This window comes from Lepus europaeus, chromosome 4, assembly GCF_033115175.1.
Source record: "Lepus europaeus isolate LE1 chromosome 4, mLepTim1.pri, whole genome shotgun sequence".
In the NCBI taxonomy this organism is placed as follows: Eukaryota; Metazoa; Chordata; class Mammalia; order Lagomorpha; family Leporidae; genus Lepus; species Lepus europaeus.
The window spans coordinates 142,601,068-142,625,247 of record NC_084830.1 but is presented as its reverse complement, the minus strand read 5'-3'; the positions used below and the strand labels follow the sequence as shown (position 1 = coordinate 142,625,247).

Below are 24,180 nucleotides of genomic sequence, written 5' to 3'. Positions count from 1 at the left end.
TACTGCAGTTTCCCGGCTGGAAGAATGTGAGTAGTACCCAGAATAGTTAAAAAATGACCAGGGCAATCCTCACTGCCTAGAAGCCAAGTCAAGGGTCAAGGCTTGGCCAGTGCCACAGCTCACTTGGCTAATCCTCCGCCTGCAGTGCCAGCACCCCGGGTTCTAGTCCTGGTTGGGGCGCCAGATTCTGTCCCGGTTGCTCCTCTTCCAGCCCAGCTCTCTGCTGTGGCCCAGGAAGGCAGTGGAGGATGGTCCAAATGCTTGGGCCCTGCACCCGCATGGGAGACCAGGAAGAAGCACCTGGCTCCTGGCTTCGGATTGGCGCAGCGTGCCAGCAGTAGCAGCCACCTGGGGGGGGGGGTGAACCAACGGAAAAGGAAGACCTTTCTCTCGCTCTCTCTCTAACTCTGCCTGTCCAAAAAAAATGGGTCAAGGCTACAGTGTCCTTTGAAACCAGCTTCAGTGTCGGCCCCTCGGAGCCCTTCTCCTCCTTGTCTTTTATGGGCTGTGCTTTATAGAGACTGGATGAGCACTGATGGGCTAGGAACAGCTCCCACCCCTTCATCTCAAGATTCTGTGCATCTTGCACACTTTATCTGCTGCTTGGGGAGTCACACAGCTCTGAGTGAGGTCCCTGGCACTGGGAAACTGGAATAGGTCTGCTGTAGACAGCCACTCCTAAATGCAGCCCCCAGTTCTAGCAGTCTGTGACTGCTGCAGCTTCAACAGCTTGCTTGATGAGGCCTGAGGACACAGAGGCATCTGACATTCGGGCTCCTCCTCCTGCCTCTGAGGACACCCCCCACGACCCCCCAGGCAGTGTTGAATCCCCAGGACAACTGGGGTATTTTAACATGAGGTGTCGATTCCCCTGGTACTGATGAGACTGGGACTGTAGAATATTTTCACCAAAACTAAGAATAATAGGTTTGACCTAAGGACATGAAATCACCTCTGATTACACATGGATGGGCTCATCTCCCTTGGTTTTCTAACACGAATGATCAAAGTAGGAAAAAAGACCACCTCTTTGGGATGGGAAGTCACCTGATCAATGAGGAACTCATTTACAGTTATTCACTGGGCATCAACTGGTACCGTCTGTTGGTCCAAAACATCTGAACCTCGACAGACAGGCAGCCATGTATGTAGTGATAACGACTAAACCACACCAGCAGTCAACTTGAGCAGTCTCCCAAATCCTAAGCCTGCCTCTCAAAGCAGCTCCTTAGCAGTGCTGCCAGAGGACACCTTCCCCACGTACAAGAGGCCAACTCCCCTCTCTCGAGCAGCAAACATTGCAAGCATTTCAAGAGACCTGTCCTAGGAACCGGCAGTGTTTCACACCACCGCATCAGACAGGCCACCGCTGCTCTATGTCATTCAGAGGTTATGGGGAGCTGGCATGTTTAAGCAGGCAGGGCTGCTGGCATTTGGTGTGCAATATGCCATGTATCCAAACAGCCCTGGTCCCTCACTACCTTCTCAGGGCCTGGCCAATCTCTGGCTTAATGACCCAACACCTTGGCCCACAGCTGGAGGGAATGATCTGATGAGCACAAGCTGTGTCTTCACACAGAGAGGCACCTCGGCAGAAGCTGCGAGCACACTGCCAGAGCCCGGGCTGGGCGTTTAGCTGAGCAGCTGGGCCCAGGATGGGAACCACTTGGTTACAGCCACGACGCTCTCCCCACCCCATTCACTCAGCTCCAGCATGGGCCGTACAGACTGGAACCTCCCTACTCCTTCCCAGCTAGAGGCCTCGTGGACATCTTTCATCAGTGACACCAGTGGGGTACCCATGACACACAGCTCTGTGCCGGTGACGGTGGGGGTGGGCGCTGTTAGCATCTCACATTCTTAAGAAAATTGTGTCCCACAAGCCTGGAACCACATGACTGTCTCCTCCCCTTCCAAGAATGTGCAATGCCTCTCTGTGTCCTTTGTATCCTTCCATGCCTCTCCCTTCACCATGAGAGCCGCATGGACAGGTGCTAAGCTCAAGCATACTGTGCCCCCTGACCTACACTACCTTCTCTTTCTGGAACATTCCATGCCTCTGTTCTCAGGATAAAGGACACCTCAGCAGAATGGCCTTCCTTCTTCACTCCCCTGAAGCTCCATGTTTTGTAGCACTTGGCTGAAATGTGAAATTGCATTTTCATTCATCTGATTACTTAGCTGTTTCTGTCCCCCTCCCAGACTGTAAGCAGAGCGGGAACGGCACCCATCCTGCTCCTCACTGGCCCCTCTGTGTTTTCTGTAGTGCCCAGTGTTTAGCAGGCAGCTGCCAAGCTAACAATGGAAAATCCTTCTTGCAAGTGACTTGGGGGTCGGATGGGATCAGACTCTGGGGGACTTGGTTAATAACCACCAGGAGTCTGAGCTGGTTCTAGCAACAAGAGAAAAGCTACCCAGGCCTTTTAAGCAGGGGACGCACACAGCAGACTCGTATTATACAACTATGGTTTCCTGTGTTACATGGACATGGACTCTGGGGAAGGCTAGGGGCAGACTTCAGAGAAACTGCCTGTCTGACTGCAGTCCTCACTCCTGTGGACCGGCACAGCCTCCACTGGAACTTGTTAGAAACCAGCCTAACAGAACCCGTATGTCAACAGGATTCTCGGGGCTTGTTTCACCTATAACCTGGGTCCTGTGTGGAAGACAAGGACAGCCCGAGCTGCCTTTGGGAATGGGGGCTAGAAATGAGGTGCCCATGCCTCCTGCAAGGTATGTTTAGGATGTGAGGAGACAGCCCTGTGTCGACCAACCATCTCACACTTGGACTTTATCAGGGCTATGGGCAGCCAGGGAAGCCAGGAGAGAGGCTTAGGGTAGGCTAGAGCCATTTAGCTAGGATCTACCGGTTATGGCCTTGGGCAGAAGAATCCGAACTCACAAGGCAGTATGCCATTGGGAAGCAATGGTTTGTGAAGAAAAATCAATGCTTTCATTCCCACTGCTTGCATCCCCCAGATTCTAGCACAGTGCCTGGCATCCAGGAAGGGCCCATGTGACACCTGTTGAATGAACACAGGAACTAAACAAGCAATGATTATGCCAGCGAGGTTCAAAGGCAGATTGCATGGGTCTCTCAATGACCCAGACTGATGTTCTAGATTCTGGCTCGTGAGATATATTCCTCTGCTGGTAAAATGTAAAAATTCAGGGGAGGGCTGGCGCTGTGGCACACTGGGCTCAGCCTCCGCCTATGGTGCCAGCATCCCACTGATCTGAGTCCCGGCTGCTCCACTTCTGATCCAGCTCTCTGCTATGGCCTGGGAAAGCAGTAGAAGAAGGCCCAAGTGCTAGAGCCCCTGCACCCATGTGGAGAGACCAAGAAGAAGCTCCTAGCTCTTGGCTTCAGATTGGCTCAGCTCTGGCTGTTGCAGCATTTCGGAAGTGAACCAGTGGATAGCACACTTCTCTCTCTGCCTCTGCCTCTCTGTAACTCTGCCTTTCAAATAAATAAATAAATCTTTTATAAAAAAAATCCAAGAGAATAAAATTTGACTTCCAGTAACAAAAAGATACAGCTTGGGCAACTCTGGCCTTGAAACAACCTGGGCAAGCCTCTGCAGACAGCAGGCAGTGAGAGCTCTCCAGGGCCTGAGCATAAGGGTCATGGAGGGGCTCTCTGGGGATTGAAGCTGTCAACTGTCTGTGTGGCAGGGCAAGGACAAAGAAGGGACCCAGCAGAGAAGCCCAAGAACCATGTGGCAGCGCAGCCAGAGGTGACCGGGGGGCGTCCCTTGCAGCAGCCCTCCCCTTAGCCACAGATGCTACTCTGCAAGTGAAACCTTGCACAGAAAAACCAGACCACACGTACAAGCAGCACAACTCTGGCCCAAGTACATGAGGAGGCTCAGAGCTCCACACTCCCTCAGTATCTTACAGAAAAAACTGAGACACACACCCACGCACAGCATCAGACCCAAGGGGTCACTTGCTTTACATCTGTTACATAAGAAAATGCAAAAGCAAACTCTTGACAATTAGTGGTTTCCCTTCCTTCAATCCATCAGATGAGGGAAATGCACTTATTCCCAAATACTCCAGTGGACAACCTTAGCCCAAGGAGAGCATGTGAAGTCCCAAGAACAAGTTGTCACCTCCATCCACCACCTCCATGACCCATGCCTCCTGCTGTACATCCATGACTAGAGAAGCTCCTCCTACATAGAGAGCCCTCATTCCCAAGGAGGGATAAACAGACCCCTTTTACTCTGGCCCCTTTGTCTGTGAACCCATGCTGTCTTCAATGGCTGGAGTTGGAATGACTTGTGTCTCACCTGCACCTGCTCCCATTTCACGGTGAGATCCTGAGTCCCCACTGAGAAAGGGGCCTGCACAGCGCTGGATGCATTCTGGATGCACCTGACATCACGCTCCTTCCCCAAGCAGCACCCTGAGCCACCCTCAGTTTGCTTCCCATCGGCAGAGCCAGTGACTGGCATCTTCTGAAGAATGGGCTGCCTCACCTGCTCCAGGAAGCTCGCCTGGATTCGCAAGACCACTTGTGGCTGTCAGAACCTCCTTCCACTGACCCAGCAACACAGGCTGGAATGTCTTTATCTTGCTTTTGCCTGTGGCTAAAGCATCTCTCAGTTTGCTCACACACACATAGGTGCCGTGCCCGTTTTGACACAGAGATTCATCAGAACAAATAAACCAGGCATGTTTTTGAAGACAAAAAGATAACAAAGAAGACCAACCTTGGATGTGTAGGAGTGGCCATCGGAGCCACAGACCATAGCCGACTGCACCACAGGACAGGGCTTGCACTTGACCAGATTCGCAGGTCCGGCCCAGTGCTTGTGGGCCACGCTCCCCTTCTTTTGCCTAAGGGTCAGAAAAAGACGGAAGACGTTAGCGGATGCCCTGGCCCTCGGGCTCTCTCCTCCAGGTTCCCAGTGCACAAGGTAAAATCAACCAGTCAATGCATCCATCAATCAGCAGCTTGTCAAACAGGAGGGGACTCGAAGGATCCTTGGCCAGCAAGCTCATTTGTTCCAATTCACAAACAGGGGACCAAAGATTTTACCCCAAAATCCTACGTTCAACTCAACAGAAGGACCCAGGAAACCACTGCAGACTATGAAGTGCTATAAAACGTCACTCATGACACAGAAATGTTCGGAACACTTCAAACACCAAGGTGGGATTGTGGCCAAGGCAGCCCCAGTCCTGGGTGTAGTCTCTCCCAGGAGACCACATTGAGCACCCAGAATCTTAGGCTGTCACGGGGCTGGAGCGCAGCCTCTGCATGGGTGACACACAGGCGGCACTGCGAGCACTTTTATCAGAAATGCATCTCCAAACAGAGCCGAAAGACTTTATCACAGCTGTAGAAAACCATCTCGGGATACATTTTACAGCAATTTCAGTCCGGCTTCCAATTTGCCACTCGATAGAGGTTCTGAGGTGATGTCACTTTCGACTGTTAAAATAATCAGAATCCCACTCTTTCATTCCAGCTTGCGTTTCCCCTATCCTAACCTTTGTCATAATGATAAATGGCACTATTAGGATGGCTTTTGTCCATGGAAGAAACCCCATCACTGTACCATAAACCACTGAAATGAAGGTGCAGTTACTGCCGCGCCTTCTCCCTCGGCTGACGCTGTTCACCCAGCAAACTCCCCGCGGCGATTCGCAGGCCATGGGGCTGGGGCGCAGGCGGAGAACGAGCCACTCTGGACTCCCCGTGCATGAGATCTTGACTGCCCCCTTGAAATGTTCTGTACCAGCAGTGCTCTCAGCTCGGGCACCTGCTCCCCGGGTGACCTGGGCAATATATTTAATCCTGCAAATCTCAATTTCCTCATCTGTACAATGGGGGAAACAGAATCGACTACAAGGGGATCTGGGGAGGATGTAGAGAGCTGATATAGATACAGTAGTTAGCACAGAGCCTACCTACAAAATAAGCAACTCCTGTTTTTATTGTTTCTATCACAACTGTTTGGCCCAGTAGATGGGGATCAAAAAAACGAAGCAACCATTTCCATACAAATATGACCTACCTGCTCTGGCCATGGGTTTGGAACAGTTTAATTCTCCACCAAAATTCATGGGGCCGGAAGCAGGAAATTTGTCCCACCAGATATAGGACGAACCCATAATCCCTAGAGAACTTGTTTAATGCCCAAGGTAACCGACCTTCTTTCAAATGAAAGACAGTGAGTTAGTACGACAGATGAGTGAAGCACGAGGCAGCCTCAACCCAGTGTTCATCCCACCCCAGACCTGCCCTAGCCATGTGGGGGACGCAGCACCAGCACATGTGAGGGCGAGGCCAAGGTGGATCGGCTACCTTCACGGCACGGCCCAGGGGCCAGCAGAGGCTGCAGGCAGCGCAGGCCGTGAGCACAGAGCCTAAGAAGCCCTCCGCGCACCCTGGGAGAGCACCTTGTCCAACTCCGTGCTTGGCCACGTGTGGAAAACGAGGCTCTAGGAGGGCAGCAGTTTGCCCAAGTCCTAGAGCTGATAGGAAGAAGGCCAGGGGCCACATCTGCACAGCTGCAGAGCGTGTCCACGGGGGAATCCCTCCTCCGCCGCCCCTCTCGGTCCAAGCAACGCCACCAGCTCACAGATCCCGTGAGGGTGCCCTCATGCACCCTTGAGGGGCCTCTCTCCAGTGACTCAGTGATTCTGCAGCACTGACCCCCACCCCTATGGCCTTGCCTCTCGGTCTAGAAAGAAAGAATTCCCTCCTTTGCTTTCTAAACCACAGGGACATGGGGTCTTCCATCATCCTTCATCAATCACACCTTATTCTTCAGTCTGTTCTGGGCTACGGGCACAGGGATGTGGTGGGAACCCGTGTGGGAGATAAGCAGGCTGTCGGCACGAGGTTAATCTTGGAGAACACGATTCCTTCAGCAGAACACACCACTCATGTATCATCATTCACATGGCAGATTGTCTGACACTGATAATGAATCAGCAAGTGCAGAAGAAGTTCCGGCACCTGGCAGGCCCTCTCCTGGGTCAGACCCTAGAGTGCACGCCCACGGCTGAAGCAATTCTCAGCACGCGTTCCCAGAAAGAGGCTATAAAGTCCAAGGAGCGGGCAGCTTTGCTCAGCAGACATAACCGTGTGTGACGATGCCCTAGAGGAAAGAGCCTACAGGAGCTTAGCCGAAGGCAGTGGAGAGAGAAGTGAACAATGAATCAGTGGCTTTGAGAAGATGGAACCAGCTCTCAAAGACCAGGCAGTGACAAGTCACCTCTCTCTCTGGACCTGAACGTCCATTTTAAATTAAGTTCATTGCATGGAAGACAGGAGGAGAGGCTGGCCAACGCCTACCACATGGCGTGGTGCACAGCGTAGCCAAGTCCCTAAGTGCTGGCCACTGCAGTGGTTACTCTGTAGTTAATCACAAAATCATGGGATGTCAGACCAAGAAAATAGAAGTGAATCTACTTCAATGTCACCCTGCTATATGTGACACAAAAGGGAGTGACTCACACAGCGTCACACAGAATATGGAAGTGATCTCATACGTATTTATGGAAAGGAAGCCACTGGGTGATCTGGGGCGGTTTAAATACCCTATTTTGGGAAGTGTACTTTCATTATCAGGGTTCAGTCATATAAATGAGGCTCCTTTGCAACACTGTTCCTAGCTCTCCACCTACAGAAGAGCAAGGCTGATGGTCATGGGTCATATACAAGCAGAACCATTTGTGACCTCTCCTAGGATGCCTTGGGGACTCTGGGTTCAGAGCCACCCCACACTTTTCCAGTTCTAATGACATAAGCACACCTGCCAGACTGTGCAAACCTGGATCTTCCTTATCTCAACTAGGTAGGGCCCTCATGGAGTGGCAACTACACCTTGGTCTCTGTCCAGACACTGAGTGTGTAAAGTTAGGGACAAGTCTATGTGAGACCAAGAAGGCCTAGCTTCCCTGACTGTTGTTTGTGTATGTCAATCCCCACAGTTGAGTGCAAATCATAAAATAATAACCAGCTCACTCAAGGCAAGGGACCAAGACTTCTGACTCAAGATATTTCAATTCGTGAGCCAACGAACAGTGCAATCTGATGAAGGCGTCTGGGTGGAACTGCTCTGCCCAGTGTCACAGACATTCATCAGCTGGGGTGACACCAGCAATTCAGTGTGCGAGGCAGGGCCCGCCAGGCTTCGAATTTGCCACTAAGCCCTAACCTAAACTCCATCCTGGGTTGATGCCGAGTGTCAGCTACCACCGCAGGCTGATGGAACTGCCCAGAAACCCCAACCTACAGGCTCTGTCTGACGGAGGGAGGGGAGAGAATCAGGTCACCAGCATTTGTCATTCTCATTTGTTCAACCGCTTAGTCTCCAAAATTCCCAGCATTTTGAAGCAGAGGGATGACTTCTAAGCACAAATCTGATCATGTTATCCCAAGTTTTTTGTTGTTTTTTTTTTTTTTTTTTTGGACAGCCAGAAAGGATAGTGAGAGAGAGAGACAGAGAGAAAGGTCTTCCTTTTTGCCGTTGGTTCACCCTCCAATGGCCACTGCGGCCGGCGCATCACGCTGATCCGAAGCCAGGAGCCAGGTGCTTCTCCTGGTCTCCCATGCGGGTGCAGGGCCCAAGGACTTGAGCCATCCTCCACTGCCTTCCCGGGCCATAGCAGAGAGCTGGCCTGGAAGAGGGGCAACCGGGATAGAATCCGGCACCCGAACCGGGACTAGAACCCAGTATATGCCAGCGCCACAAGGCGGAGGATTAGCCTGTTAAGCCACGGCGCCGGCCCATTATCCCAAGTTTAACACCTGATTGCTCAGCCATCTGGACTAAGGTACAGTCCAACTTCAGGACTGGGTGTTAAACTACCCCAGCCAACATTTACAGGCTGTCTGCCTTGCTGCCTTCCCCAACACGCACACATACAAGTACACATCATACACATATGTACACACACACCACATACATGTGCCTGTGTAGACACTGGCTACAGCCACCATCCGTGTTTGCTCTGGTCCCCTTGAGCTATTTCTCAGAGCCCACCAAGGACCTCTGTGCCTTTGTGTCATCCCGTGTGTTCTTCCTTAACCTGATGCTGTCATCCGCACCCACCTTTCTCCCCTCCTTAGCACCTTCTTCAAGCCCAAGCATCACCCTCGCCCTGTAAAGATTCCCAGGGACCTCTCCACAGGGTCCATTCCACCACGGCCTGGTGACGGCTTCTCATTGGGTTCCCTGACCAGTCTCCAAGAGAGGGCCTTGAGTGCACTTGATCAGATGTCAAGAGGCTGCATTCCAACAGGGCATGGGGCACCCTCAGTCTGGAAGTCTGGAAACCAGCCTGGACACCTCCCTTTGCCTATTCTTACCACCCTACCCCATCACCCACTCCCTATTCATTCTATCCCCAGCTGGCCAAATCCATCTCCTACAAGTGTCTTCCATGGGCCGTACAAATGGAAACCTCCAGCAAACATTACTCCTTTTCAAGCCTCTTGTCTCTCCTGATGCCACAGCCCTTTCCTCTGGTGGAGGGGACCACGGCATGGTTGGTGCCAACATGACTGACTCCACTGTGACACTCAGTGCAGCGTGAAGCAGTTCTTTTTTACATCGGTCTTCCTTGACGGACTGTAGACTCCTGAGGGCAGTGACCGGTCTGCATCTCTTCTGTGCTCCTGGTACTCAAAGATGTGGTTGACCCTTGCATAGGCACTGGTTCAGAGAGTAAGTTAATCTGCTGCTCTGGATCTTTCTAAGTCACCCCATTTATTTCTAGAAATTATTAGCACTAATGAGATGACAAAAACACCATGGTGTTTTCCACAACAGAGCAATAGGCTCTTGTTTCCAGTATTGCTAAAACCAATAACCAGCAGAAACTGAAACAATAACAACTTCAGAAACAACCAAGAACTGGGATGGTGGGGGGAGCCCTGCTGTGCCTCAGAGCTGAAGGCTGCCCACCCTAGAAGTTAGACTACGTCTGAGGCTGCACGTGGCCCTCCGACACAGTGGCTCCAAGTTCTAAAAGATATTCATCTTCAGAATTTAGGAATAAGAAAGAAGACTTTCCAGGAAAACATCCAAAAGTTGCTAACATCACCAGTTGTTCTTTATTTTTCACAGTATTTGTGTTTTTATCAAATAAATGGGAAATACTAACGTCAGTGGTATTCGCAAGGAAATGTAGCCTCAAGTGAAAACTCAAACACTGGCAACTGCCAGCCAGCATTCCCGGGTAGCACTCAAATAACATCTGAATCTCCCAACAAGCTTACAGGACTCCACACAATCAAGTGTTGTTATTATCAACTTGGAGACTCACTTTGCTCTAAAACTATTCACTGAAACGTCACGCAAAGCATTTTTATAAAATACACTACATAAATTTATGAATGCTCTTTTTATTTATGAGATTGACTCACTGTTAAAGGAAGACAGGACCACGAACCCAAATAACGGCATCAGCTGAAACCAAAACCAACTGACCAGGTGAGAAGCGCTATTGTCAGGCTACTCCCATCGTGGTTCCTTGAAACGTCAGCCTGAATCTTCCGCTGCGCACACTGACTGCCCTCGGGCCCCACTGCTCCCCACTTAGACATCTCCAGCCCATATCCTGCTCCTCCCTTACACGTGCTGCCAAGGGAGTCTCTGATGACATCACTCGTGTCCTGGCATTCCACCTGGTCATGGCAAAGTAGGGCCATGGTCAGGGCCCACAGCAACAAGGCATCAAGATGAGCAAAAAACACATACACGTGCATGCATAAACGTCGTGACCTTATCCCGTGTGGAAATCCTTTTGATGATAGGGTCCACTGCTAAAAATGTATGTAGAAGTGCCAATTTTTTTCTTTCAACTACTGAAGGGTCATTCATTTTACTTAGAACACTGAGTATTCTACCATGTTTGCTCAAGATTAGACACAACTGGTCCACTCTGCACAGGAAGAGCTGTTGAAGCAGTAAAGCAACTCCACATGACAAACAATAGTATCATGCCATGTGTTTGTATGGCTTTCCTACGTCAGGCAAAACGCGCTACCTGCATGCCCTGATTGCTCACACATAACGAGCTCGGGGGGCGAGCTTCCAGTAGTACTCTCATTTTACGGGGCAACAAGCTGAGACCGACATAACCACTCAGTCACCAAACCCACTTTTCTGTCCTGTCTTTGTTCTGTCAGCCCTCCAAGACCAGCTGCCAGTCCAGAGGTGTAGCACACCTATTCAAGAACACTTCTCTTCTAGCAATAACTGTTCGTTTGCATGCATGTTTTCATGTTAATAACAAACTGCCTATTCAAAAATGGATTGAATTTGTTTGCAAAATCAAAGCTAATTGTGCCTAAAGCAGGAATGGAAGATATTCAGATAGTTGACATGGTGGCTATTCTGAACCAGAGAGAAAATAATGAATGCTAATTGAAATGAAAAACATTGAAATAATATGTCCTGCAAAATGATGCTATAATTCCTTTGTTGTGAGGGTTATTTCAGTCATTATATGAAGTCATAAAATTACACAGGAAGTACACAATGAACTATGTCATTTACAAAAGCAGTTCTGATCGAAGAGACAGGTTCCCACGTGGGCTGAGCTCCATCCCATTACACGGACTCACGGGACACTTTGTCAAATGAAGGAGGTCCCAGACATGAGATCCTGTCCAAAAAGAGTTCAGTTTTCTTCACAAGGCAAAGAAAACTGCAGAAAAGGAGTAACTGACATGTGCCTGGAGTTTTCTAAGTACTACTGCACACTCAATGACACAAAAAACATGCTGTTTGCAGAAGCCTGGAGGGCAAAAGGACAAATATGCAACAGTGCTAACAGCAGCTACAGCTCTGCTGAGGACTTATGGTGGGAGCTGTTGCTGCTCCTCCTATCACTACCACCAGTAGTCACTAACATACTAAATGCCTGAGCTCCGCCGATGTCTCAGGCACGGTGTGAAGCACCTAACGTGAACGGTCTTCCTCCTCCCAAGGGCACCAAGAGGGAGAAAAGTCATGACCGAGTGTGGACAGCGCACGGGGCAGTGATCTGGGGAGACTTCATGGGCAGAGCAGAGCCAGGGTAATGGGAAGAACCTACTGTCACAAGGTAAGCTCCAGGCATAGAAGAGTAGGCACTGATCCAGCCAAAGGAAAGCCAGCACCCTGGGGTAGCCCATATAAGCAGGGTGAAGGTCACATGCTTCCCAGGCCAAGTCTTGGACACAACAGAGGCAAGCAGGCCCCAGGACAAGTGGACAGCCACCAGCCTGTCAGCATGCTGCCAAGCCGGCCCCAAGTCAGGTTTCCAGAATTCTATCAAATCCACAAGAACAGCACACTTTAAGAAGTCTGAGAGCAGAATCAGGAACACCAACAGGTGTATCTGGTGTGAGGATGTAATTCCAGGAGCTGAGCATCTCTCTGGGTGTACCGGAACGTCGATCTCCAGACTGTGGCTCATTTCAACTTGGAACTGCATAACCTGCCCTTCACCTGGACTGGGTCATGGCCAAGATGAGAGGACTCAACAGCAGCCACAAATGAGCATTTAAAAAAAAACACTGTTTGTGCATGTGCAAAGAACTGGAAGAAAGCATCACACACCCTCAGCAAGGGAGACTGAGGCTGTAAAAAAATAGAACTCCGGGGCTGGCGCTGTGGTGCAGCAGGTTAATGCCCTGGCCTGAAGCGCTGGCATCCCATATGAGTGCCGGTTTGAGACCCAGCTGCTCCACTTCTGATCCAGCTCTCTGCTGTGGCCTGGGAAAGTAGAAGATTGCCCACCTCCTTGGGCCCCTGCACCTGTGTGGGAGGCCCAGAAGTTCCTGGCTCCTGGCTTTGATTCAGCACAGTTCCGGCCGTTGCAGCCAATTGGGGAGTGAACCATTGGATGGAACACCTCTCTCTCTCTCTCTCTCTCTCTCTCTCTCTCTGTGTGTGTGTGTGTGTAACTCTGACTTTCAAATAAATAAATAAATCTTTTTAAAAAAAACTCCTTTGTGACTCAGTATTTCTGTGTGAATCTCTTATAGCCATTCACTGCTGGTCTCAATAATGCAAAGTAAAACAAATAAACACACATATACATTTTCAGAGTTTTTAAGGGAACATATGCTGTTAACTTTCAACTATATTCCAGCCCTCACTTCTGTGGTCATGCTTAAAGAAGCTCAGGTTTTTGGAACAGAACAAAGATCTCGAAGTACAAGAAGGAGAACTGAAAAAAACAAAAAACAAACAAACAAAAAAACAGTTGACCGAGTTAAAAGCTCCCTGGCCAGTGCTCAAGGGTTTCAGTGGAGACGAAGTTTTCACAGTGATATTTTGAGGTCTTGGGGCGAGCGTTCTGCCTGGTGGTTAAGTCAGGACTCTCGTTACCAGCTCTGGACTCCAGCATCCTGGTGATACAGACCCTGGCAGGGAGCACAGCTCAAGCAACTGGGTTCCTGCCACCCACTAGAGACCCCAGGACTGAGTTATCGAGTCCCCAGCTCCCAGCCTCAACACTGGGGAGCATCTGAGGATACCACCAGAATGGGAGCAATCTCTCTCTCTCTGCTTCTCAAATAAAGAAAAACTTTAAAAACATTTGAGGATCTGTATCAAAACTGGAATCCAAACATGGCTAGGATTCCAGAGAGAGTCTATACTCAGACTGCTAACTTTTCCAAGAAAACCTCTCCACGGCAGGAAACCTGCTGTTATTTCAGGAATCCCTCAAGCCATTCTCTACTTAAGTGTTGCCAGGAGCAATCTGGGTGGCAACTGGCAAACAGCCGGAAGAACAGGAACTTTCCCCGCTGCAGTTCAGATGGTTCACTGTTTGGGACATTACCTGAACCTAGGTTCCCTTGGACTTGAAAGCCAAAGTCACAGGGCCAAGGAGCCTGGCGAAACCTGTGTCTAGCCTCACACTCAGAAGCCGGTTCCTGTCTCCAGGCAGGGTCATGAAGATTAACAGGCTGATGTGATTATGCAAATGCCACAGACTGGTGGCAGACTCTGCATCTGCAGTCACCTTCCATTAAGACAATGACAGGGCACAGCCAAGACACCAGGGGCTCACTAGGGCAGACTGATGGGGTTTTAACTCAAAGATCAGCTTGTTGAACGAGTATGGCCACTGGAGCCTGCATACAAGAGCAGCTTGCTCACTCGCACGTGTGCCCATGCCCACACACACACACACATGCACACATACACAGGCACTTACACACCCCAGCTGAAACCTTGCTTTGTTAAGGAAAACTGCTAAGCCAGCAGTGTAATAGCAAGCTATTAGGGAAATGTAAACGAACAGTTAAGCCTTCTTTATTCCCCAAGGATAATGGTTAAGGACTTATTCTGTTTTAAAAAATCCATCTCCTCCTCACAAGGGGGCAGAAAAGAGATTGTTCCACTGACCTCTGGCTCTCTGATTTGATTTCTTGTTTGGTTGCTCCCTTGTTCACTGGCCCCATAATAAGACATGCACTCCTAGCCCGGAGTCTTAGAGGGAATCTTTAGCAACTGAAACACTAATTGGAGAAAAGCAAATCAGAAGCAAGCTCACCAGGGGCTGTGGATGTCACTCAGTGTCCCATCCCTCATCCCTCAGCATCCCTAACCCTGCTTCTTCCCTGGAGGGGCCATAGCTGGCAGGTTGCCTGCACAGCTTCTGGCTAAGTGTTTGCTGGCTCAGGTGTGCACACACGGTAGTGCAAGCACATGCAATCCCACCACGGGCTTTGTTGCTAGAATTTTAGAGCCCATTTTCTTATAACTCTTGGGGGATATTATCCTGGGCTATGTGGATGGGGGAAAAACACCTTTATTTGTTTTCTAGCAACCAGTAGCAAAGCAACCCATTCTAGGAGAAGCCGGGTAGGGGCAGGGGCTACAAGGACCTTAGGAAAGAACAAGTCACCAAAATTAAGCAGAAGTGACATCAGGGAAATAGCAGCAACATGAATGTGGTTAGGACTGGTTTAGGGAAAGGCAGGGTGTTCACTGAAACATGGCACTTGATGGGCTGAGGTGGTGGGCAGGGGCAAACCGCCATCACCCACCCATCATCAACACTAGGTCATCCACAAGAACTGCTGCCAGAGGCTCCCAACAGAGCAGCAGCTCAAACAAGGTGACCTGGCAGAAGGGGATGTTTCCACTGCTCCACGGTCATCAGGTGCAATGAACTTCCTGTATACAACTCCTGCTCTGATTCCATGAAATGGATTTCCCAAGTAGGATCATGAGGTCAATATGGCCAAAATGCCCACTGAAAACACTATCCCAGTTTATACTCCTGCTGACAGCACTCAGTAGAAAGTTATCACTCCATGACCCCACCCTCCGCTTGGCAGATTTCTACCAGGCAGGGTTCCAAGGACTGCTCTGATACAACTACCAAAGGACCACAAGTCACTAACAGGGCCACTGAGAACAAGCCAGCGTATCCTCACAACGCAAGGTGAAGACAGCACAGGTAGAAACTGCTGAAGTTGCAAAGCAGCTAGACTGCGGGTAGGAAATTACGTCACCATGACATTCTTCAGTTGGTTTGCAGGGGCACCTGGAATCACACACAGTACAGAGCAGCAGCTGTGGAGCTGAGTCTTCCTCAAATGGTACAGAGCCCATCACTCAGTTCCTCTGCACTGGAATTCCCCAGAGGGCAGCGAGGTCGGACCCACAAAAATGCTGCCATACAGAAAACAAAGGGCAATGGGGTCCACCCTCTGCCTTCCTGACATGAACACTCCCACCCCTTCCTCCAAGCACCACTTTGCGATTCAGCTCATCTAACACAGTCCTGATGAAGTGCACCTGTCGGTCCTGCTCCTCCAGCTCCTCTCTTAACTGATTCACTCATCCATTAAATACATTGGGAACCCCTGGGGGTGCCATGGCCTCAGTCAGACACAGGACAAGTTCTTGCAGGGCTGACGCTTTAGAGGGAACTGGCGTGTTCTCAGCCAGCGAGGAGCAGAGTGTGCACTCAGTCTGTGCAAAAATCAATGTGAAAAGCACTACGGACCAAACATTTATATTCTCTGAAAATTCAGGTCCTAGCTGGGAAGAAGATGGGGCTTTGGCAGTGGGGCAGGGGGTGGAGGTGGTAGAGACTAAGTCACAGGGTCAGTGCTGTCACGAATGGGATCACGGCGCTCTGAGAGCCATCAGAGAGCGCCAGCTAGCCTCTCCCATGGCACTCTGTGAGAATGCAGGGAGAACTCGCAGCAGACACCAAATCTGACAGTGTCTCCACTTGGGACTGCCCAGCCTCCCGAATTGTGCTTACAAGCCCAGTCCAGGTGGACTACAACAGAAAACTGCTACCCCCAAGTGGTGGCGGTGTTTCCGTAACGACTAAAAACACAGAAGCAGCTGCGGACCCGGACAACAGGAGGAGGCTACAGCGGTGTCTGAAGGTGTTTGAAGGCTAGAAAGAGCCTACACTGCCATGAATGGACATTCAGAGGAAGTCCTGGTGACGGCCAGAAAGAAAAGAGGGCTGCCGGCGCCATGGCTCAATAGGCTAATCCTCCGCCTCGCAGCGCCGGCACACCGGGTTCTAGTCCCAGTTGGGGCGCCGGATTCTGTCCCGGTTGCCCCTCTTCCAGGCCAGCTCTCTGCTGTGGCCAGGGAGTGCAGTGGAGGATGGCCCAAGTGCTGGGAGGCAGCCGATGGTGGTTCAACTACCTGAGTCCCCGCCACCCATGTGGGAGATAAGGATGGGATTCCTCACTACGGCTGCCGACAGGCTCAGCCCCACCTACTGTGGGCATTTGAGAAGTCAATCAGCTCACAGAAGACACGTATCTCTCTCATACCCTGCCTTTCAGATAAATTTAAAAATGAATAAATCAGGCCGGCGCCATGGCTTAACAGGCTAATCCTCCGCCTTGCAGTGCTGGCACACCGGGTTCTAGTCCCAGTTGCCCCTCTTCCAGGCCAGCTCTCCGCTATGGCCCGGGAAGGCAATGGAGGATGGCCCAAGTGCTTGGGCCCTGCACCCGCATGGGAGACCAGAAGAAGCACCTGGCTCCTGGCTTCAGATTAGCGCGGTGTGCCGGCCACAGCGCGCCGGCTGTGGCGGCGGCCATTGGAAGGTGAACCAATGGCAAAGGAAGACCTTTCTCTCTGTTTCTCTCTGTCCACTCTGCCTGTCAAAAAACAAACAAACAAACAAAAAAAAAGAAACGAAACAGAAAAGAGGGCTGTACACAAGGCTTCCACGCTGGCAAACACCAGGCAATCCTGAACAGAACCGCTGTGTGACCTGGACAGCAAAGGCTACTCTAACATGGGCTTGGACAGAAATGAAGACCACATTACTAGAAACTACAGGAAAGTCATCCTTCCTATAAAGGATGACCTCGGCTGAATCGTGTTCATGTTCAAGCGCTTTGTACAACGTAGAAGTCGTGACCAATAAACTATGTATCTGAGTCAGCCAGGTGCTGAATAAGTGGCTTAGTTCCTCCTGACCACTTACAGTAAAATGATGCAAAGACGGACTGGTTGATCATGAAGGAAACAGTGTGGGGGGAGGCTGCGCTCTGCGGCCCAGTGGCTTGAGATACCGCATCCCATACTGGAACACCTGCCATCCAGTCCTGCCCTGCTGTTGCCTCCATTCTGGTTTCCTGCTAATGTGCTGGGAGGCAGCCAATGGTGGTTCAACTACCTGAGTCCCCGCCACCCATGTGGGAGATAAGGATGGGATTCCTCACTACGGCTGCCGACAGGCTCAGCCCCACCTACTGTGGGCATTTGAGAAGTCAATCAGCTCACAGAAGACACGTATCTCTCTCATACCCTGCCTTTCAGATAAATTTAAAAATGAATAAATCAGGCCGGCGCCATGGCTTAACAGGCTAATCCTCCGCCTTGCAGTGCTGGCACACTGGGTTCTAGTCCCAGTTGCCCCTCTTCCAGGCCAGCTCTCTGCTATGGCCCAGGAAGGCAATGGAGGATGGCCCAAGTGCTTGGGCCCTGCACCCGCATGGGAGACCAGAAGAAGCACCTGGCTCCTGGCTTCAGATCAGCGCAATGTGCCGGCCGCAGCGGCCATTGGAGGGTGAACCAATGGCAAAAAGGAAGACCTTTCTCTCTGTCTCTCTCTCTCTCACTATCCACTCTGCCTGTCCAAAAAAAAAAAAAATGAATAAATTAGCACTTTTTAAAAATGATTTATGTAACTGAAAGGCAGAGAAGAGCGAGAAAGCACAAAAGGGAGGGAAAAGGAGAGAAAGATAAAGTTTTCTTTCACCCACCTGTTGACTTCCTGAATGGCCACAGTGGCTGGGGCTGGGCCAGTCCAAAGCCAGGAGCCTAGAACTTCATCTGGGTCTCCCATGTAGGGGCTGCCCAAGTATCTGGGCCAAATAAACATTTTGGGGAAAAAAAAAAAAAACTACAAGATTTCAAAACGTTCTCAGTCTGCTCATATTGTAAACATTGAGAAAACATGTTCAAGAGAAAATACTCTGAGTGTGGCTAAGCTGCCATTTGTTAATGAGACTGGCATGGACCAGCGAAGTAACAGAAGCCAGGCACTACATGCACACAACGAGGGGGCTACTCAGTGCTCTACACAGAAGCCATGAGCGGCCGCCCAGAACAGTGGGAGAACAGCTACCAAGGCAGTTCAGAAATTATCGGGACTCCTCCCCGTCACAGGCCCAGAATGTAAGAGCCCCAGTGAATGCCCAGTAAGGACAGGAGGTGATGTTGCCACGAGGCCATACTGCTGGAGCCAGCACTGTGCAATTCTAGCCAACAGAACACACGAGATCCAGGCACAGAGTGTCACCATGGGAAGGGCCATCCAAAGCCAGGGAGCAGGGCTGCCTGGAGCCTTGGGGGCTCAAACCCTGCCCAGTAAAGCCATGAGTGCAAGACCCCTGCTCCCAGTGTGTGTTGGAAAGAACCACCCCTCTCCCATCACATTTGGATGGCTATTCCCATGGGTCCCCCTATCCAGGTGGGCCCAACAGGCAGAGCATCAAGTCAGAAAAGATGATTCTCCAGCTCTAGGACTGAATGTTGTCTGTCCTACTGGAGTTTAGATTGATTTGGGACTTGCTACCCCTTTTTCTTTCCTAATTCTCTGTTTCGGAGTAGGAATGCCTTACTCCATGCCAAACCTGCCAATGTATTTTGGAAACTCACACCACATTGCTTTGACAGGTGGAGAGCAATTTGCCTGCATGTGAATCTTACCTTTAGTCTCGCCCATATCTGGTTTAAATGATATTTAAATGAGACTTTGGACTTCAGCTTTAAAGTTGATGCTAAAATGAGTCACAACTTAAATGCTTTGAGTAAGGAATGTATGGATTTCATATGCAAAGAAGACATGAATTTCAGGAGAACTGAGGCAGAGGGCTGTAGACTTAATGTGTGTGTCCCTCCAAAATTCAGACGTTGAAACTTAACTCTGAACATGAGTGGATTTGGAGGTAGGGCCTTTGAGGGGATTAGGTCACGAAGGTGGAGCCTTCACTGGGGGACCTGTGATTCTATAAAAGGATCTCCCAGAGATATCCTGGGGTCCTTCTGCCATATGGGGACACAACCAGGAAATCAAAAACAGAACCAGTTCTCTATGAACCAGGAAGTGGACCTCACTACACACAGAGGCTGCAGCACCTTGACCTTGGATTTCCCAGCCTTCAGAACTAGAAGCAATAAAGTTCTTTAGCTGATAATCCATTTGGTCTAGAATACTCTCTTCGAGGTGCCTGCAAAGCCTAGGACAACAGCTGACTCCGTCACACACTAGCCTGCGAGCTAGGAGCAATCAAGAAGTGTCACTCCATCTGATTGCTGCTTGTGAACCTGCGGCTGTCCTGAGACACTGTTACTGAGGCCCCACTACACAGGAGCACTGTGCTACTGCTCTCCTGGATGTGGGGTTTCAGTCATCATCTCTCTCTCACACACACACACATCCCTCCAGCTTCTTCATACAGCAAAAAGCTGTCTTAAAGAACAATGCAAGGAAATTCAGTCTATCCAATACACAGTTTCCATCACTCTACCACTTCCTGCTAAGAGTATACTTGGCGAGACATCCAAACCTGCCTCATGGCCCCACAGGCACAGCCAGGTCTTGCCCTGCTACCTGCCCAGGTTCACACGGCTGTGTCCTCTGCAGTCTCAGGAGCTAAACCCGCTTCCCCTAGCTTCCGTCAGGACACCAAGGCCCTTGCCCTCCTCCCTGACTTGGGGCCTTTGTGATGGCTGCTTCCTCCACAAGCACCACATCTCCACTTTCTTGCCCAGCTGCGTCCTCCATCCCTTACCTGCCCAAGAGGCCCTCCGCGTTCAACCCACCCAAGGCAACTCTTGTGTTACCCCCTTGTCCTACAAAATGCTTGCCCTGATTTAGTTCACACTTTCTTTACCAATTGACTTCAACCTCCAGAAAGATAGACCTCGTCCACTCATCACAGAATTCCCAACACCCAGCACACTGTCTTCAAGGTAACCGTACATACTGACCAAATAAAGAAACTGTCACACATTCTGACACAGTGGGCTTTGAATCATGATCTCTGGCTCACCAGCACCAGGACGCGAGCAGTTTTCTGGGCTGCACCAGTCAAGGTTCCACCTGCTGAGACTGGAGCCCTCTGTCCACATGACCATGTTCAGACAGCTTCCCCCTCATCCTGACCATACAGAGAGTACAGCTGCAGGCCAGAGGGGAGCCACGTCACTTCACTCTCCACTTGAGAATTCCTGGTAGCCATGGGAGGTCTGAACCAAGCCCCTCCCCCCCTTCCCTTGAGGTCAGTGTCATCAGCCAGAGGCTGGCCCAGTGGTTCAGTGGGAAGCAGGACACAGCAGCGCCTCCAGCTGCAGACGCGTGAGGAAGGCAGGCAATGGAGATGGCCTTGCACTCCTTGGTAACTGAGCCACCCTGGCTTCAATGTATGCCCAAGAAAAGCATCACTTGTAAGAGCATCTTGGAAAGGCACCAAGGTCTCCTGACCAATTACCTTTCATCTCTCCTCCCTGTCTGTGCACAGAGGGCCTGCCCTCCGCTCACCCCTTCCATGAGGAACACTAAAGGCTGGACATTAGCTCAAGAGCACTCCATTGAAACAAAAGTGCTTCTACAGATAACCTTGGCTGTCCATCTAAATCATCTTAAGTTCATTTCCTGGCCCCACAACCTGCACGATCAGTGCCCCAATGGGCCCTACGACGGTGGCTGGTATCCATAAAGAATGTCTTTCACAGATCATTGGTTGAATTAATCTTACTCAAATGTCTAACCTGAAACCCTGTGAGTTTGGATCTTGAGTCTTGGCAGTGCAACAAGCAGACGACAGACTTATGGATGACAAAGGAGAAGGGAAAAGCCTTAAAAAATTAAAATAGATATAAGGGAAAGTGGGAAAATTCATTACAGTAACTGTTGTTAAAAATGTATTTATTTGTATAGTTTTATTTATCTGAAAGGCAGAGAGATATCTGCCATTAGCAGATTCTCTCCCTAAGTGTCTGCAAAAACTGGGTCTGGGCTAGGCCAAAGCTAAGAACCAGGAATTCAATTTAGGGCATCCACATGGGTGGTAGGAGCTCGACTTCTTGAAGCATCACCTGCTGTCTCCCAGGGCACACATCAGCAGGAAGCTGGAACTGGAAGCAGCGCTGGGACTTGAACCCAGGCACTAACCTCTGTAAAAGGTGACGTGCTTTGCGATGGGTCCACATGGGCCTTGGTCTACTTGAGTACTATAAAATACCATCAGAACTTGCTGGATTTCAGCCCTCAAGAATAACAACATCTTCAGTGAGTGGAGCGGTAGGTGGAGGCGTGGTGGTGGTGGTGGGTAGGCTTAGAGTTTAGAGACAGATGTACTCCATTAGCTACCCACCTCTGCGTGCCACCTGCAGGACCTCACCCTGGAAGAAGCTACAGCTTGTCATTACCTGTTCAACATGTGCACACCCACTACAACGTCTTCTTTCCAATCCACTTAAACCCCATGCATGAGATACACCGTCTGATGTGAGGGCACCCAACACAGCAAGGGCAGCCCCAGCAACCCAGCTAGGAGCACACAGCGGAGCAGGGCACGAAATGCTTCCTTCTTCCTCCTCTATTTTTTATCAGAGAGGGAAGCAGGAAATGAGAGCCATCAATAACCAACCCCTGGCTCTGTGAACAGCCAATCCCAGCTCCAGAGACAGTCAGCTGTGAGCACCTGGGCACGCGTACATGTTGGAAATTCAACCATCTCCTGAAGATACAGCACGACTTAGAAGTAAAACACAATGACTCAGTGTATTGTGGTCGATGAGAAGTACACACTGCCCTCTGCACTACCAGTCCCCAGCCCAATTCAGCGCAGCCTGGTGCCTTGCAGGTAGGGTGGGAGGTGACAAGCTCCAGGGCAGACTCTGGTTCTTGAGTGCCACACCCAGAGACCACCTCTCTAGGCAGGAGGCCTGGGACTGACCAGGCAACCTTGCAGGCACACCTGCTCCCACCCACCACCATCTCCAGAGGGCTTTCAAAGTGTGGTTTAAAACCAACAAAAAGAAAAACTAGGCAGGACAAGATATGGTATGGTACATTTCACTGAAGTCGTGTTGTTGTAATTTAAAAAATGTATGTGTAAAATCAACCTAGTGGATTTGCTTTACAACATAGTACCTGCCTCTCGCTCTGTTCCCTGCCCCGAGGGACTAAGAATTTCTCATAATTATTCACATCCCCATCATGAGTTGCTTTTTACTGTCTGCTGCTCTTGTCACCAGGATCATCTAATCAATATCTTCTGTTTCTGAGAAAAACATAAAGGAACAGAGAAGTGAAGTCACTCGTTGGCATTACAGGATTTCAGCTCAGGCAAAGTCTCACGAGCAGCTGGGTCCGTACCCTGGACAGAGCCAGACAGCACTTCTGTTGTGTAAGAAACAAACTCCTGTGGGTTTAAAGTAATTAAATGTCTCTATGTTTAAGTGCCACGTGGTTTGAATGATTACTTTTGGATAAACCACAAAGCAGGAAAAACCAACCAAGAATTATTGCTTTGGGCCCAGAAGCGAGGGAACAGGTTCAATAACAGGGCCAAGACTAATTGCTTTCAAAGGGGCAGAGAAAGGCCCAGGGTCCTGTCCAGTGTCACCTCCAGGAGCAGGAGCCAAAGGGCTGGAAGACAGGGGCATCAAGAGAAAAGCAGCCCAGCCCCTTGAGATCATAGCAGAGGAACTGTGCAGCCCAGGACAAGTGCATGCAACCAGAAGGGAAGTGAGCTCCTTCTGCATCCTGGGCGTTCAGGATAGTTATCCAGGGAGCATCCAAAGCCCCATCGATACTCTGGGGCTCCGTAAATGGAGAAGACTGTCTTGAGTTGTCAGCGGGACAGACTCCCCTCTACCAAACTGGCAGGTGGTCAGGAAGTGGACTCTCTTGGTCCAGACTCTTCTTTCTGCTTCAGAGTCTGGGGTTTGTACTTGCCAAACCATAAACCACTATGATGGTTTTTCAGTACAAAGGTTATTGACTGAGCAGAGGGCAAACCCCCAACTGAGCTGCACTGATTCTGTTAGGCAGGAAGCTAGAAATTAGCCCATGTGTGTGTGAGTGGTGCCCAAGGGAACCAGCCTGCAGAAGCCCAGCATCTACACTTCAAAGTCCTGCCCAGACCCTGATAACCTCCCAAGTGGTCCCAGCCCTTCCCCCAAGGAAAGCTCCCAGGAGAATTCTCTCTCCTCCTCACAAAATGCGTTACTTGGCCTGATAAACATGCTTCCTCCAAGGCAGGCACCCAGGCAGCCTCCCCTAGTCTGATAATACTGAACAGCAAAACTGGGAAGCAATTTCCTAATTTACACTCAGCAAACCCTCTGTCTTGGAGGAGGGGATAAAAAGAAATGGTGGGAAGACTCCCTTGAAAACCCAAAGTCTAAACAAAGAGTGCGCTCAGCTCTCTGCTCTCCACTGAGCCACCAGCCAAGCCTGCCATGTTCTCTCTATCCCACCATGTAACCTCGCTTTCCCCCAGTCTGACTGGCACTCTCTCTCTCTGTCCCTTCCATTCTGACAGATGCTCTGTCCCCAATAAGACCTTACTACCTTGCCCTCTGTCTTATGCCTGAATTCTTTCTTGCATGAAGACAAGAGCCCCACGACCTCTCTCCAGTGACAATTCCAGCGTCAGGGTAGGTATACCACTGAGCTCTCATTAGCACCCTTTCCGGA

At 50.3% G+C, this 24,180-nt stretch overlaps 1 protein-coding gene across 1 annotated transcript in view; it reads right to left on the bottom strand.

Moving 5' to 3' along the window:
• Positions 1-24,180, bottom strand: part of SPOCK1 (SPARC (osteonectin), cwcv and kazal like domains proteoglycan 1) — a 480,184-nt gene that overhangs the window by 119,180 nt on the left and 336,824 nt on the right. Inside the window, exon 4 of the mRNA XM_062189759.1 lies at positions 4,719-4,845. Within this exon, the coding sequence (XP_062045743.1) occupies positions 4,719-4,845 (127 nt within the window). The remainder of the gene's footprint in view (positions 1-4,718; positions 4,846-24,180) is intronic.